The sequence below is a fragment of the Calliopsis andreniformis genome, chromosome 5 (assembly GCF_051401765.1).
Source record: "Calliopsis andreniformis isolate RMS-2024a chromosome 5, iyCalAndr_principal, whole genome shotgun sequence".
Taxonomy (NCBI): Eukaryota; Metazoa; Arthropoda; class Insecta; order Hymenoptera; family Andrenidae; genus Calliopsis; species Calliopsis andreniformis.
This window is the reverse complement of record NC_135066.1, coordinates 13,620,914-13,636,070: the sequence shown is the minus strand read 5'-3', so window position 1 is coordinate 13,636,070 and position 15,157 is coordinate 13,620,914. Positions and strand designations below refer to the sequence as shown.

General features: G+C 35.6%; 2 protein-coding genes across 2 annotated transcripts in view; one reads left to right on the top strand and one right to left on the bottom strand.

Moving 5' to 3' along the window:
* Window positions 1-15,157, top strand: part of Nrx-1 (neurexin 1) — a 370,027-nt gene that overhangs the window by 307,224 nt on the left and 47,646 nt on the right. The window contains exons 17-21 of the mRNA XM_076377439.1: window positions 257-588; window positions 3,039-3,330; window positions 9,773-10,066; window positions 11,585-11,763; window positions 14,434-14,605. Coding sequence (XP_076233554.1) covers window positions 257-588; window positions 3,039-3,330; window positions 9,773-10,066; window positions 11,585-11,763; window positions 14,434-14,605 — 1,269 coding nt within the window. The remainder of the gene's footprint in view (window positions 1-256; window positions 589-3,038; window positions 3,331-9,772; window positions 10,067-11,584; window positions 11,764-14,433; window positions 14,606-15,157) is intronic.
* Window positions 3,974-6,309, bottom strand: LOC143178680 (uncharacterized). The gene is made up of 2 exons (XM_076377441.1): window positions 5,656-6,309; window positions 3,974-4,121 (listed from the first exon to the last, which is right to left on the bottom strand). The coding sequence occupies exons 1-2, from the start codon at window positions 6,168-6,170 to the stop codon at window positions 4,109-4,111; spliced, it is 528 nt and encodes a 175-aa protein (XP_076233556.1). The 5' UTR covers window positions 6,171-6,309; the 3' UTR covers window positions 3,974-4,108.

The window sequence follows — 15,157 nt, the reverse complement described above, 5'->3', positions numbered from 1 at the left end:
CAAAAAAAAATATTTTTTTAATGCAATAATTCCTTTTGCATAACAATTTAATAATATCCATTGAAATTATTACTTACTTTCAAACTACAAGTAGAAAATGCCTATTACGTGTATCTAGGTCAGACATATTTTCAAAGACTCCTAGGGTCCAAAGTTTTCAAGTAAAGGAAAGTCTAATTTCATTTAAGAGTTGAAAAGGAAAATTAGTTCCTCTGAAGTAACCGAATTAATTATTCCAAAATTGTCTGTTCGACAGCTGAAACACAGTTGGGGAAGCAAGGTATTTTGGAATTCCGCACGCTGCACGTCGGCGGCTACCAGCAGTACATCCACGCTGGGGAGGAAATTCCTCACTTCGTTGGTCAGCTTCAGCAAATCTGGTTCAACGGCTACCCGTACCTCGAAATAGCGAGGAGCTCCGGAAATCACCAGACATCCCATCAGGGAGTCACACCGATCATCAGGGTCACAGGGAAATTTGGGAAAAGGAACCATCCGGTTCACTACCCAGTGACCTTCACCTCGAAACACACGTTCGTCGGGTTGCCTGTGCTGAAAGCTTATGTGGAGACGAATATCTACTTTCAGGTAAGATCTGTGGACGTTCTAATCTATTATAGATGGACTGAAATCTGACATTTTATCTGTCCTTTTGAACTACTGTTTTATGTATTTCACAAAGTAGCAAAAGATCACTTTTAGGGAAATAGAATAATCTCTCGGTTTCAAGAAAGTTAAGGACTTTTCATTAGTGGATTAATTGAGTGATGAATAGACTGTGGATATTTAGAGGGAAAGAAGTAGAATCTGTATTCATGAATGGTCTGAAGAACTGCATCTATCTGCATCCATGAATTTTCCTTCTGAATATTGTAACGTTTACTTTAAACGTTTTTTACTTTTTTTCGTCAATGGATAAACATCCACGGTCTACCAATGAAATTTTTGCTCTGAACATCTCGCTGAATTGAACGAAGCTTTTAATTTGAATAAATCGTGACAAGATTTAGTGATATAAAATTTTAAATCTGTTTCGATATTTCAGTAGATCGTGCCTAACTTTATTAAACATTAAAAGTATAGTGAATTATAGATTTTAGAACTTGCCTTTTAATTAACGAACTGATCACGCCTAATTAGACTAACGACGAATTTAATTTGCAGTGTTTACTCATTATAAATTCGTGAGTCGGTGCAACTAAGAAGCTCGCAAGAAAGTAGATGCAATTTACACATTAATTATCCGTTTCTATCTCGTCAAAGATGGAAGTGGAACATTTCTCTTTTCTCTTTTTTAAAAAGTTATATAATAAGACATCCTGTACATACAAATCCATGCATCCTTGTATGTATAGGACATCCTATACATACAAATCCATGAACAAATCCTTCGACTCATCGGTGTATAAACTCAGTGGAATATTGAGCAGCGGATATCCGTGTTAGTTCTTTACTTCCGAAATTTCGGCCGCCGTTTGGAGGCCACAGAAGAAATGAAATGTCAACGGTGACGCGTCCCCACAAAAGGTTAGCCCAATTAGACCTCTCTCTTCGCTCCCGACCCATCCCCAGATTCGACGCGCAAACCCTGGATTAATCGTGGCACGTGTCACACTTCCCCCCCCCCACCCTAAAAACCCAATCATGCCTCGTTCTTCCACGCCGAGTGACAACCTTCTCTGGTCATCGTCTTCGTAATTACGCTGGTCGGTAATTGACGGGTCTCTGGCTTTCCCGCTGTCTGTGCTTGGTGTCCCGCTCGCGTCCTTTGATATTGCGGCGTGGTACGATTAGTTTTCGAAATTGAACGTCCCCTTTACAGACTGCTGTGAGATGACTCGGTGCGCACCTTTGCGTCACTTTTCGACGAACAGGAAAAAAATTGGGGAAATAACTGGATGAAAGTTTGTGAAATTATGAATGATATTTTTCATCCCAGGTTTTTAGCTAAGTACATAAGCAGAATAAAAAATGTGGTTTAAACGACAGTTGTTAGGTTCAGTAGGTTTCTCTGTTTCGTTATTTGGGTGTTAGTCGCGGTTTTATTTTTTTTTAATATTGCATCAATTTTTAGGAAAATGTGAAACTGTTATTGGTGATATCTGCTTTTTAATTCTTTAATCTTATTTCTGCTTAGAGAAAGCTTAGTAGTTATATTTGTAATAATATGCTGGTATTTTCGTTATCATTGAAAATTATTAACAGTTTGTTATACAGAGTGTTTAACCATAGATGTCAGAAATGTTAAGGAATGCTTACATCCCTACATGTTAAAATAAGAAAAAACTAAAGAGGAAAGAAATTATGTTTCAGAATTCGTTTTTTAATCATTAGTTGCTGAGGAGAATCCCAAAGTACACGTGAAATGTGTCTGATTCGGATTCATTCTACTGACTCCGCTGTGTATCACCTAATTCACGTCGACAGTAGAATAAGTCACAAGTCAGACACGTTGCACCTGCATTTTGGATATTTGTGGAACAATTAATAATTCTGAAACGAAGTTACAATCGTACTTTCGACAATCTTGATTTTCATCTTATTTTCATATTGATTACCGTCAAACAGAAACAAGAAGTACAGCTTCCCTATGGTATTCATGAAAAACTTAACCAAATCCTAAAAATCTGATTTAAAAAAGTACGAAGATAATAATAATTAAATCATAATTTAGTTCTTAAAGTAAAACATAGAAAGAGAACAATAGCTAATCATTTAAATTATGTCTCACTACCAGCTACTAAATTTCACATATAAATGTCAAAATAGGTAACAATTATCTGCTAATTCATTGGAACAAATTTTTATCAAAATAAATTTCATATATATTTAAATACTAAACTGATCAGAAATTAGGTTCTGATCAGCAACTGGATCCTTGACGATACATTCTAAAATTTCTGACACCAGTTATCGAACACCTTGTGTAAAAAAGAATTCAAAATGCGTCACAATACCTGAGAACCAGGTTAACATTATTATATCCATGACATCTTCTAGGATAATTCCTAACAAAACCCCCATTTTTCACCTTTCAGTTCAAGACACGAGAGGCAAATGGATTGATCCTCTTCAACGCTGGCCGAGAACGCGACTTCATTGCTGTGGAGCTTGTGGACGGTCATGTTCACTATGTCTTCGACCTAGGTGACGGACCGATCAGTATCGGGAACTCTTCAAGGTCCAGACTGAACGATGGCAAGTGGCATGCTGTCAGCATCGGAAGACCTGCACCCAAGCGACATACCCTGGCTGTCGATGACCATGTCACTGCTGTCAATAGTCAGGGTAGCAACGAGAACCTCGATCTGGATGGAATCTTGTACATAGGTGAGTGGAATATTCGGAATTTAAATCTGATTTTGTGGAGAAGATTCTGACGTAACTATAAAATATTCAATATAGAAAATAATTAGTACAGTTTCAACTGTAGTGATGAATATTCTTGAGGCGAATATTTCTATAAAAGTTATGTAGAAAAGATGAATAGTAGCATATTAATACAATATGTGCTATTAGTTAATAGTTTGGAGTTGCTTGCGAATTTTCGTCATCCATCATCTCATCTGTTCATTTACTGTCAGTAAATATAATACACCTGGTCGTTACGAAATATTATTCGACTACGATAAGGCAAAAAGTGTTAGTATTTGGAAGGTGAAATATTGCTTCACGAGTCAGAATTTCGAAAATTCTCCAATAATAGATCGCTTGGAAGCAGAGATTAACTCTGTCGATACATCAGATGTCAAGATAAAATCGGGAAGTAAGAGCAGATGAGCATTGCGTAATAACGAAAGAATGAAATCATCAATCAGATACATCAGGACAATATATTATTCTGATACCAATGGTATTCGTTTACATCAAGTGATAGTTGCTCTCAAAGGTTTATACTATTGTTCTGTTTATTGAGAATTTAAGAATCAATTTTTAAAGTAAGGAGTGAAAAACGAAATGAGACAATACTTGACTGTTTTTTGTTTCGAATGATTTATTTAGAAAAAAGAAATAAAACATTTGACAAGTATCTCGTGGTGCAGATGAACATCGAGAAATCGCAGGTACGTTTACACCTTCCGCAAACTGATTAAATACAGATGTCCAATTATGGGAACTGACTGAAACATAAGAGAAATAAATTTGATAAAAATTTAACTTTACGAAGGTTTGAAATGATTTATCAAATTTTCTGAATATCTTTTGAATCTTTCTTCCATAAAAAAAGGAATTAGAAGCAAGTAATTTATATTTGGTTATTAAAATCCTCTAGCAAATTCAAATTAGAAATGTTATAAGCTAGGTACTAAGAGAATAAAATTTGCTTTAACGTCAAAGGATTATAAAATACCTCTTAAGGTCGAGAACTCAATGCTTATCAACGAGCAAAATAATTAGAAAATATTTAATGGTATTATCTGAAATATAATTAACAATTAACACAATGAAGTCATGCCCACCCAATGTAAAAAAGAGGATCAGTAAAAATGTTATTACGAGTATGTCAAGTATATTTTTCCCAACCTTGATTATACTACATTCGATTAATTGTATGTTAACCAAATTTTGTGTGATAATAATTCTGTACTGTATATTAAATTTCAGTAATTAAATATCCACGTAACTAGTTTACAGCGTTGATGAAGCCTGGAATTTTCTTCGCTTCAAATAATTTAGCATATTACAGGTTTATTGCATTACATGTTTGCAAACATCTGGTAAATTTCTCTTTATACTCGTTTAAAACACGATAAAAAAATTGTAGAATTAAAAAATGTGAAAGTAATCTCTCTGAATGAAATCTAACAGTTAGTCAAAATAATTAAGTTAATTAAATATGTAAGTCTCCCTATGCTGTACTGGATAGAAGTAGCTTAAATTTTCAGAAAACGTGACAAATCACACGTAGAAATAATTTTCATTAACTAGGAAATCTACTGACACAAATTTTATTCATTAAAATCTACCAAAATTTAATTCTGTGCACAATAAAGTGCATTTTATATAGTGTTTGAATCTATCTATAGTATAGAAATTAGTGTATACAGGATGCATAAAAAATTATGGTAAAGGCGAAAAAAGTAAATCGAAAATATAAAATGACGATTTTTGATACAAGTTTTCGTCTTCACAAAAGTCGCCTGTGAAGCTCATTGTGAGACAAGTACATGTACACTTGAGAAACCATGAGATCCACTTAATCAGCTTTCTTTTCTCTTAGCTACTCCGTTTTCGTTTACAAACAACGTCATAACTTGCAGCAAAGTCATGATTTGCCTCTTATTATTCTCATTACTCCTAACTACGTCTGAATTATCAACAGGCATCTCTAAAGTTATCGTGATGCTTACATAAACAATACTTCTGCTGCAGCCTCGTTCCATGCTGCACAATTTCCTAGTCTTCACAGATATTGCTGATTAAAAATCTAACCATGCATAATAAGAATGATAAGAAGCAAACCACGACATCCTTCACCTTTTGAGCAACAAATAACCCTTTTCGTCTTGTCCCACGATTTTCAATGCACCCTGTCTAAAAATGACACAATTGTCAGAAAGAAGTCTCTAACACAAGATTGTCCTCCAACAAACAAGTGCAAGCCTCCCCAACACCTGTCACCGAAATTAATTCTCAAAATTCCAAAATACTTACATGATCTCCCTGCACTGTCCACTGGGATCTTTCGCCTGGCCTGGAGGACACCCATACGAGGGGACATCGATAACAGTCCTCGAGTCGAACTGAGGAATTTTTCTCCCTGTTGCTCCCTTTGCCTTGGACTCCTCGCTCTTAGCGCCACTGTTCTCCTTCATGCGAGCTCCTTCATTCTCTTCCATCTTATTCCCAGAGTCCCATCGATCCAACGACTCCATGCTATTATCAGTCTTCTGGTTGTTCGAGGAGTACTTATACTCTGAGCTAAACACCCAGTTATCCTCGCCTATGGATTCCTTCAGCAACTGGATCTCGATCTGCGGTGATTGGAGCTCCTCCGAAGAAACGGACCTCCATTTATTGGGTACACAGCTGGCTGGATTATCACGAGGCCATTCGTCAGCGTCGGATCTTGGTAAACCAGGGAACAGTATCTTATTGAAGGCTACCGAGAAGCGTACGATAAACAGAAAGCAAAGGAGACAGGTTAGGCGTGACACGGTCGAACTCATGGTTTCTTGGAAAGTCGATCGGTAATCTGTTAGCTGTTTAATCGTTGATGGACTCGGCCCGCCAAAGATATCTTTTCGGTGATTCGTCACGAGCTAACAGTAAGTCAGTCCGCGGTGTAGAAGGCACGATCGAGCAGCTGCTGACAGAGTCCCTGGTGGAAATGGTTGGAGACAGATTCTCGGCGAACAATTAAACGAATAATGATCCGTTACGTGATCCCAAGCGACAGTGGCAGACCGCGCATCCGGTCTTTAACCGCAGCACTCTTTCTCGCAAATGAGATTAGATTTATAAGCAATTTTCTGTTTACCTTGTGTCGGCTGCCCCTCCCACGGCGGCTCCTCAGAGTTTCAGTTTTTAATTCGACGACGATTAAGCGACGCGATAAATTGCTGATAAAAGAAGCGGTCGGCGATAAAACGCGACTTGGCTTAGGTTCGAGGCGGTTCTTCCGCAGAGATCGGAATTTCGCTGATTGCCAGATGACTTGGTGAATTATTCCGAGAATGAGAAATGCATTCGGGTGTTTCTCAATGTTATTAAGTATTTAATTATTTATTAGTTGGATTTCGTTCGAGATGAGGATGTTTAGAATAAGCACCTGGTTTGCAGAATTAGGGATAGTAAAATGAATGCAAGATGATAGTCTGGTTCTGATTAAGTAAATGGATAAATAATCATTTAATTGAATTGTTGATGAAAACATTTTTCTTTGTACACTCCAGTAAAAAATAATCATATAAATATCAACTCTGAAGATTACGTCTATTTCTCTATGTAACGAAGAGACCTCCCGTCAAATAAATAAGTATTATTATTTCACTTGGAGAAAGATTCATTTTTGGTATTTGGAATAACTTTTATGACGATTTTCCATCTTCTAAATTTTAGAATTTTTGAAAAGTTTTTTTATTTGTCTAATGCAATATTTTTTTTCTCCTCCAAAAAGGAAGAGAAGTATCATGTAAATATGTTTTTACATGAGATCATCTACAATCAGGTTCTTGCATCCAATACTATTTAGTTAATTCTATATAACAATAACATGTACGCGATAATGAACGTACAAGATAAGATGGTAGAAAAAGATATCGCTTGATACGAGAATGAAAGATAAAAGAATTATTTATTAAAGTTTACCATTGTCGTAATTGTAATAGTCTGATCTCAATTTATCAATTGATAACAAAAATATGGCGGTAACTTCAAGTACAGTAATCATAGATCAGCAAAAAACACATTTTAAAGATAGGTATATTATGACCAATAACTTTTCAATTTGTAGTGCAGTATTTTATTAGAGTCCGATTTTTAGAGACAGTGATATGATAACAGTGGTGGTAACTTAAAAAAGAACATATTATCAATTCGTACATTTTTATTAAATATGATACACAATAATAACTCTTTGTATGCATTTACCAACAAAAACTAATAAATTCAGTTTAAATTTACAGCGTGCTACGTGTCTTTTATTTTTCGATAACTGTTGGATTGGTTTATTATCTTTTTCTTTCACATTAGGTATTGACTTATCAGCTTACCAAATGCAATTCCCATATCTCGATTATCACCTTTCCCGTGGCGATTACCACATTAAATTCGTAAGAAATTTATCAGACTTTGAACGGTGATATTAATTTCGATCGAAGCTATTTTTAGTCAGTTACCTTATTCTACAAGATGATCCTATCGCTAGGAGACTCAAGCAATGCCACCATGAAAGTATCTACTGTGACGTAAGAGGCCCACAGTACTCTTATGCACTTTCCCGCTTTGATGTTTCTGTGTCGACACTGTCTTTGAGTCTCCAAGCGGGAGGATCATCCTGTGCATTCCTTTTCCTGTTCCATTAGACTCTATTAGAGATTTATTACATTTGCGACCTACTATTATTCATACTTAACGTAGTGCCTAATCAAAATGCCAAAATCGAATCGAAGCATAATCTACCTACAGAAGAATCTACCTGCAGCAGCAACTATTACCAAACCTCTGAACAAGCATCAGCTAGCTCTCTTCCAAAAAGAAATCATCAAGATTTGTCTGAAAAACTTCACTTGTCTCCTCAAGCACAAAGAATTTTATTCTAAACTGATTTGAATAAAAATAGACCATACAGACTCCAGAATCCACCTCTCGAGATCCAGTCCAGGTTCCAAAATTACAAGCAAAATACTTCAATTCAAAGAAATTGTGAAAAATATCAATCAACTGATGTTCAACTGAATCAACTGATCAATCAACTGAAACCTTGACACTGCCTCCAGAAAAAAAACGCCACAAAATGGAACCGCCACATGGCATGATCATAAAATCAAGAATGACCGTCAGTTGCATCCCTGGGCACGCAGGAATGGAGGAAACGGAGGGCAGTGGCGGATCAGATGACACAAGGAAATATTGCTCGATCGAATGGAGCGATTAGCTGTACTGCAGGCTTCGTTTCGTTGTCTCTGCACGCGCTGCGCGGGGGCGCGGGTAGCCTGAAATAATTTTCGCTCCCTGCAGCAGCCTCTGTGCTACGAGGGCAGTTTGAATTTATGGCAACGAGAAGCAGCGCGATGACTCGAACCTGCGGTCGGTTTGGTTCGTCGAACTTGTATGGCGGAATTTCAAATCTGCTCCACGTTATGGATGCCATTTTTTCGATCTGCGGCAGCGGTTAGTCTACACTCCCTTTCTGTTCTGCTAGCAATCAGCAAGAGGACTGATTAAAAATTCTACTCATTCTGTGAGGGATTGTTTCTCTGAGTATGTTACTTCGCTGACGCTGTTACCTTGTGCTCTTGATGGTGACGCTGGATATTACGTCGGTGATGTCAGCGGAAGTCTGTGTGGGAGATTTGTTGGAAGGATATTATGTAATACATAAAGATAGGATGTGGTGTATTATATACATATTTTGTGCTTTACAAGATAGCGGGTTCCTTTTTCTTGCAATTATTATTGCATGTAGGATTCTATGAAAAAGGAGACTTTGATGACGAACAATTTATTTCGATGCAGAAGTTGAAATTTGTTACTGTTTCTCTTATAAGTAGTGAAATATTATATTTATTAATTGTAGTTATATTATACCTACATATCTATAATATCTGCTGAACAAGAAGAAAGATTTGTAACTTTCTAGATTCTACAACATGAGAACAAGTTATCCGACATGATTGTAGATTTCCATCGAGAAGATTAATGATTAAGAAGTTATTATGATAACTGTATTTTGTATACTTAGATATACCTAGAACTAATAAACTTTGATTAGCTTCCAATTCATAGAATTCCTTATCAGATTGCAATTTCACAAGGGAAATTGATGATTAGTTCCAAGAATGGAAATTTAAAATTAAGCTTTTTCAACTTTAATTAAATTTTATTAAGAATGCAAGGTGATTAAAAGGAAAACAAATTTTATTAAAATATACATACGTACTACCTAATTACTAAATATACAACCATAACATATAATTAAATCCTTATTGTGTATGCGTGAAAGGAATTCTTCTCCATATCTCAGTCTAACAAATATCTCAACTTCATAATCTATCACTTATTCGAAGTTCAAAGTTCCCACAACTAATTCTTCATTACATTGTTCCAGGTGGTGTGGAAAAGTCGCAGTACATTCAGCTGCCGAAACAGATACACAGTAGACATGGCTTCGAGGGGTGTCTGGCGTCTCTGGACCTCAGTGGCGAAAGTACTAATTTGATTTCGGACGCGGTTGTTCCAAGCTCTCTGGTGGAATCTGGGTGTGATATGTATGCCAGCCTCCATCCAGGGAAAAAGTGCACCCACGACCTGTGCTCGAACCATGGCACGTGCGTGCAACAGTGGAACAGTTACACCTGCGATTGCGACATGACCAGTTTTACTGGTCCAACGTGTAACGATGGTAAAGACTAATATACTGCAAATATTTAGGTAGTACGTACGCTTGGTCCTAGGAACCTTGGTCCTTTGGATCTAGGAACATTATTGCGATGTGTAGGGACAAAATATCTTCCTGTGACGTCAAAAAGTAGTAGAGTAGGGGTATTTGAGTGCATTGCTTGCGATACCCCTACTCTTCTACTCTATGACGTCACTGGAAGACATTTTGTCCTGATGTATCACAAAATTTCCTGTACAGAGTGTTTAATAAAAATACATGTCAATTCTTCAGTACACTAAAATAAGCAAAAAATGTCATATGAACATGTGTCCTATATACCTTACCTATTTACTTGTATTGCATAGTCGATAAATTTTAAATGGTCCCATAGGTAAAAATCTAATGGGTGACAGACACTTTCAAACATTTCGTTTAGTTACCCATAACTTAAAAAGTAAGGTATATAAGACATACATATGTATAACAGTTTTTATTTATTTTAGTGGGTAGAATCAGCTCCTGAAGTATTGACATGTATTTCTGAAACACCCCGTATATGAATTATTCGGTAATAACCCTCAGAATAATGTCCAATAGTTCTTCAAGAGTAAATTTAGTACATGTAAAAATCTGAAAGTAATAGCTGACGTTCTCGTAATATTAATCTCTAAATATAATGCAACCCAACAACGTTCAACTCTCCTTGACTTCCACATTAACTTGCAAGCACGTTTTCGAGGATCATATGCAAATGCAGAAAACTAGAAAGCAATCACGGTAATTACAAGATCTACGATAAACGAATCTCCGTCATCTGCCTAAGCGGTTCTCATTATCCATGACTGATAATAGCCATAGGTCAAGTTAAAGCTAATGCATCTGACCCATATCGTGTGACGTGCCAAACAGCGCCTTAGAGCAAGTTATTTTACATTTTGTAATTAAGAATTTCTTTCGTGACAACGTACTGATTACTCACATAAGAAGCAGTACATGACTTAACGTGTTAACTGGGTATGACGAAATATTTCGTTGTGAAACGAGTTGAACAAAAATTCGTTCCCCGGTTAACAGGTTAAAATGATAGATGACTATCATTTTTATGATTCCTCTCCTTACTTGGCAAGGAAACTTGTTCTCTCCAAATTTTTGACAAATTTAAATACTACCTTAAATTCTAAAAAATATGAATTACAATTAAAAAGAAGATAATTAAATACATTAAAATACTACTTATAGAAACCTGGTTAAATCATAAATTCTCTCTAAAAAGACTTCTATATAATTTCGATAAAAAGATTTTAAACTCTTCTAAAATCTCTAAAAAAATCTCTGAAGAATTTTTAAAAAATTTCTAAATTTTTCTAACATTTTTTAAGCGATATTTAAATAGATTCTTGTTTTTATTATTCTTTTTTTTTTAATTTGAAGTACTAGCCTGTTCTTAAATACTAGAGTGTAGATTTACTTCTTAATGAAATTCATCTTATTCGACAAAAAATATATTTTTAACGAACATAACTCTGTTTTCTGTTACAGAAGCGGTAGCCTTCGAATTCGGAGCCAGAAGAGGAATTATCACGTACACTTTCCCAGCAGCTCGAAGACCAGAAATGAAGAGAGACACGGTGGCCTTGGGTTTCGTTACCAGTTCCAGCAACGCTGTACTGCTCAGAATAGAATCTGCATCGAGCAACGACTACCTCGAGATCGAAATTGTTAGTAGAAGCAGCTATTTGAATAGCAATTAACTAACCAAATAATTTCGTCGTCAGAGAACACACACCTCGCAAAACGTGTAGGGTGTTCGTAGTAGGTTTTCTCTTTGTTTGAGGACGAAATTTCATTAGTCATATGCGAACTCCACGAGAAACTAATTATTTACATAAATAGTTGTGAAACTACAACGTACAGGAAATAGGGAAATTGTTGGAGGTAATGAAAATGAGAAATTTGTTTTACTCTAAATAAAGCTTCTTGTTAAAATTGTCAGCTAAGGAAAAACTGAAATTTGTGTCAAATATGAAAGACACTACCAATGGAAGTTGTATTATATTGCTACTAATTCACTGAGAATCATACATGTGAATTTCATATGTAGTAATATTTTACAACTATCATTGACCACTGAATAATATGTAGAAGAAATTGTATTTTGCTTACTGTTGATTATACACAAGTGGCTGCTTTGGTTTGTCAATTATCTACTTAAGAAAGAAGAACAAAAATCTTTCCTGCCACTCGTTATAGAAACATTGAGAAACAAATTAGGTATTCACTATACATACTCATAGTATTAGCATAATCACTCAGAATACTGTTTAAGATTTTACTACGTGTACTCGTACTATGAGCATGACCACTCAAGATATTGTTTAAGATAGTAGAAGTTGCTTATCTTGAATTTCATAAAATTGTTTCGTGGCAAAACACAAGCTGTGGCCAGAAATTAGAATACTATTAACCCTTTAATGACTGAATATTCGTTGAGTATCTTTTATTCCTTCTGTTTTTTTAACCAGGCTTTCAGCGACATTTTAAGTACGATAGTATGTAGTAAGGAAATAGTCATGAAAGAGTTAATTAATTTCTCTAATATCTGGTCCCCAGTCGGATTTATGACGCAGTAGAACCAATTTGCCGCGAGGGTCATTAAACAATACGGTCATAAACCCCCAAATAAATCCCCTCTTAAAGGAAAGGTTTTCCACCACTGTCACGCACACTTTCATACCACTTTCACACCACCTCCACAACCAATCACATTGACACAATTAAGAGGCAACAGACAACCCTAAACCTGGAAGAGAGAATGAGAAAATCACTCCAATCGGGAAGTCAGAATCATTCGTGCATTCGAAACGTAGAGATAAAAGCATTCAGTACTCGCAACGTCAGACAGAAAACTAAGTAGAAAACATTTGAACTAAATCAATATTTGACTCGTTAAAACTTGCTATAGTTCATCTGAAATTATAGAAATAGTTACCTAAGTTTAATTAGGCGGATGGTGATTCGTGATCTTCGTGCTTGATCTTAGTGTGCAACGAATAACCTTTTGTAAAACAAATATAAGTGCAATATTTGAAAGTGTGAAAGTAATCATGATAGAGTTGATGAAACATTCATTAAAAAATCACGTTGTGTGTGAATACTCTATGTGTCAATGAGTTTAAGAAACAATTTTCGCTATGCTGATGTTAAAAATCATGAAGACTTCAACTGGTATGTGTACCCATAACTATGAATTTAGATAGCAGATATAATATTAGCAACAAACTGTTAAATATTTTAGGATTTGGTCAAATATTTTTTGCCCTTAACTGTCCCGTCGTATTTAAATTAGATGCAATTTGTCATGCCATGTAAAACACGCAACACAAAATCGTCCCTTTCAATTTTCCCATATTGAGTCAGAAACACTATACACACGTACGTGTATGTAAGTTAAGCCTCAGACTCGCTGTAAGCCATTCGAGTCTTGAATTATTCACACACTTGTCGGTCGTCGCGAGGCAATCTCTTCCATAAATTTTCGCTCGGAACCACCCACGAACGCAGTAAAAGCATTCAGTCAAGATTAATACCACTAGTAACATCTCAAGTGCCGTGTTCGAAAATGTTTCGAGTTTAGGTACATATTTGTATAGTTAGAGAACAAAACTACCGTGCAGTATGTAGTTCCACGAAATTTAGCCCAGAATACACTTAATCTATTATTCCACTTGTAGATTAAGATAGGATTTGCAACAAAATAACACATTTACAGTCACTTTCTTATTAATGGCGCACCAAACAAAACAGATCTAAGATCACTTGATTACTATCACATACGTATATTTGTTAGGGCAAATAATGGGAGATTAATCTAGAAAGAAATTAAGATTATTACACAAGCAGCATGCAAGAAAAAGGTGGGTTCCAATCAGCAGTAATCAAAAGAAAAGAATCACTCAAAAATATTAACAGTGAGGTAAAAGAATTAGAAGAATAAATGTACAGAATAAACTAAAAATTCACACTTTTATCTCGTGGAGTTATACAAAAATAAGTATTTCTGTCAACAGATATAACTGTTATTCACTGTCATTCAGATGTTACTTTCAGAAGTTAGTACACAATCCAATAGATTCTAGTCAACAAATTATCGACTACGCATTAAGAATAAGTACACATAATAGTTAAATAAGTAACTCTTCAAGAGAAATAAGTCTACTTAGAATTGATCAAAACTTGCTTACACAAAGCATAGGTCTTCCAGTTAGGATAAATACTTTATTTCCAAAGTTAGCAGTCAATCACAAACTTAGTACCTACATAGATATATGTACAGTAGAATGTTATTATCACATTCATGCACTTTCTACAAATAACACTAATACTTTCAGGTGGATGGCAACATCTTCGCTGTCTACAATATGGGCACGGATGACCACCCAATTGGTGAGGTAGGCGTGAAAGTGAACGATAACCAGTATCACGTCGTGAGATTCACCAGGACTGGGCCGAACAGCACACTGCAGGTCGATGATTACAATCTACAGTCGAAGCATCCGTCCGGTGAGCGATGATTTATTCTTGATTATGCATTATCAAACCAACAAACGACGTGATTCCATCGTTACATATTTGATGAACAAATTAGAACATCTACTAATCTCCAAGACTGCCCAATTATGGAGAAAAGCAGTATCTACTCAAAATATTTTACTGCTGTTTTGCACTCAACAAGACACGAAATGTTTAAAATTATGCAAAGATGCAGAGAACTCGATTTCACATTTTTCTGTAGTTACTGCCTTTTTTATAATTGAGTAGAATAGGTATCCTAGGAAAATAATCACTGTCACTATTATATTCGAGATTTAACATTCACTCTAAACTCTGATCAATGGAAAAGCACATTTAACTTCAGGACTTACACAACTATATCCCAATAAAAAGCTTGAAACAAGTAAAAAAGTTACGTCAAATTCATGAAAAAGTGCAAGCTGAAAAATGTACCATAAAATGAACCTTGCTTCTTTATGAATCGCAAAAGACTAGACGAAAATCTGCAATATCTATCCTAGGACACTAATCACTGTCACCATTATATTCGAGATTTAACAT

Coding starts and splice junctions, on each gene's coding strand:
- LOC143178680 (XM_076377441.1), bottom strand. CDS start 6,170: ATGAGTTCGACCGTGTCACGCCTAACCTGTCTCCTTTGCTTTCTGTTT.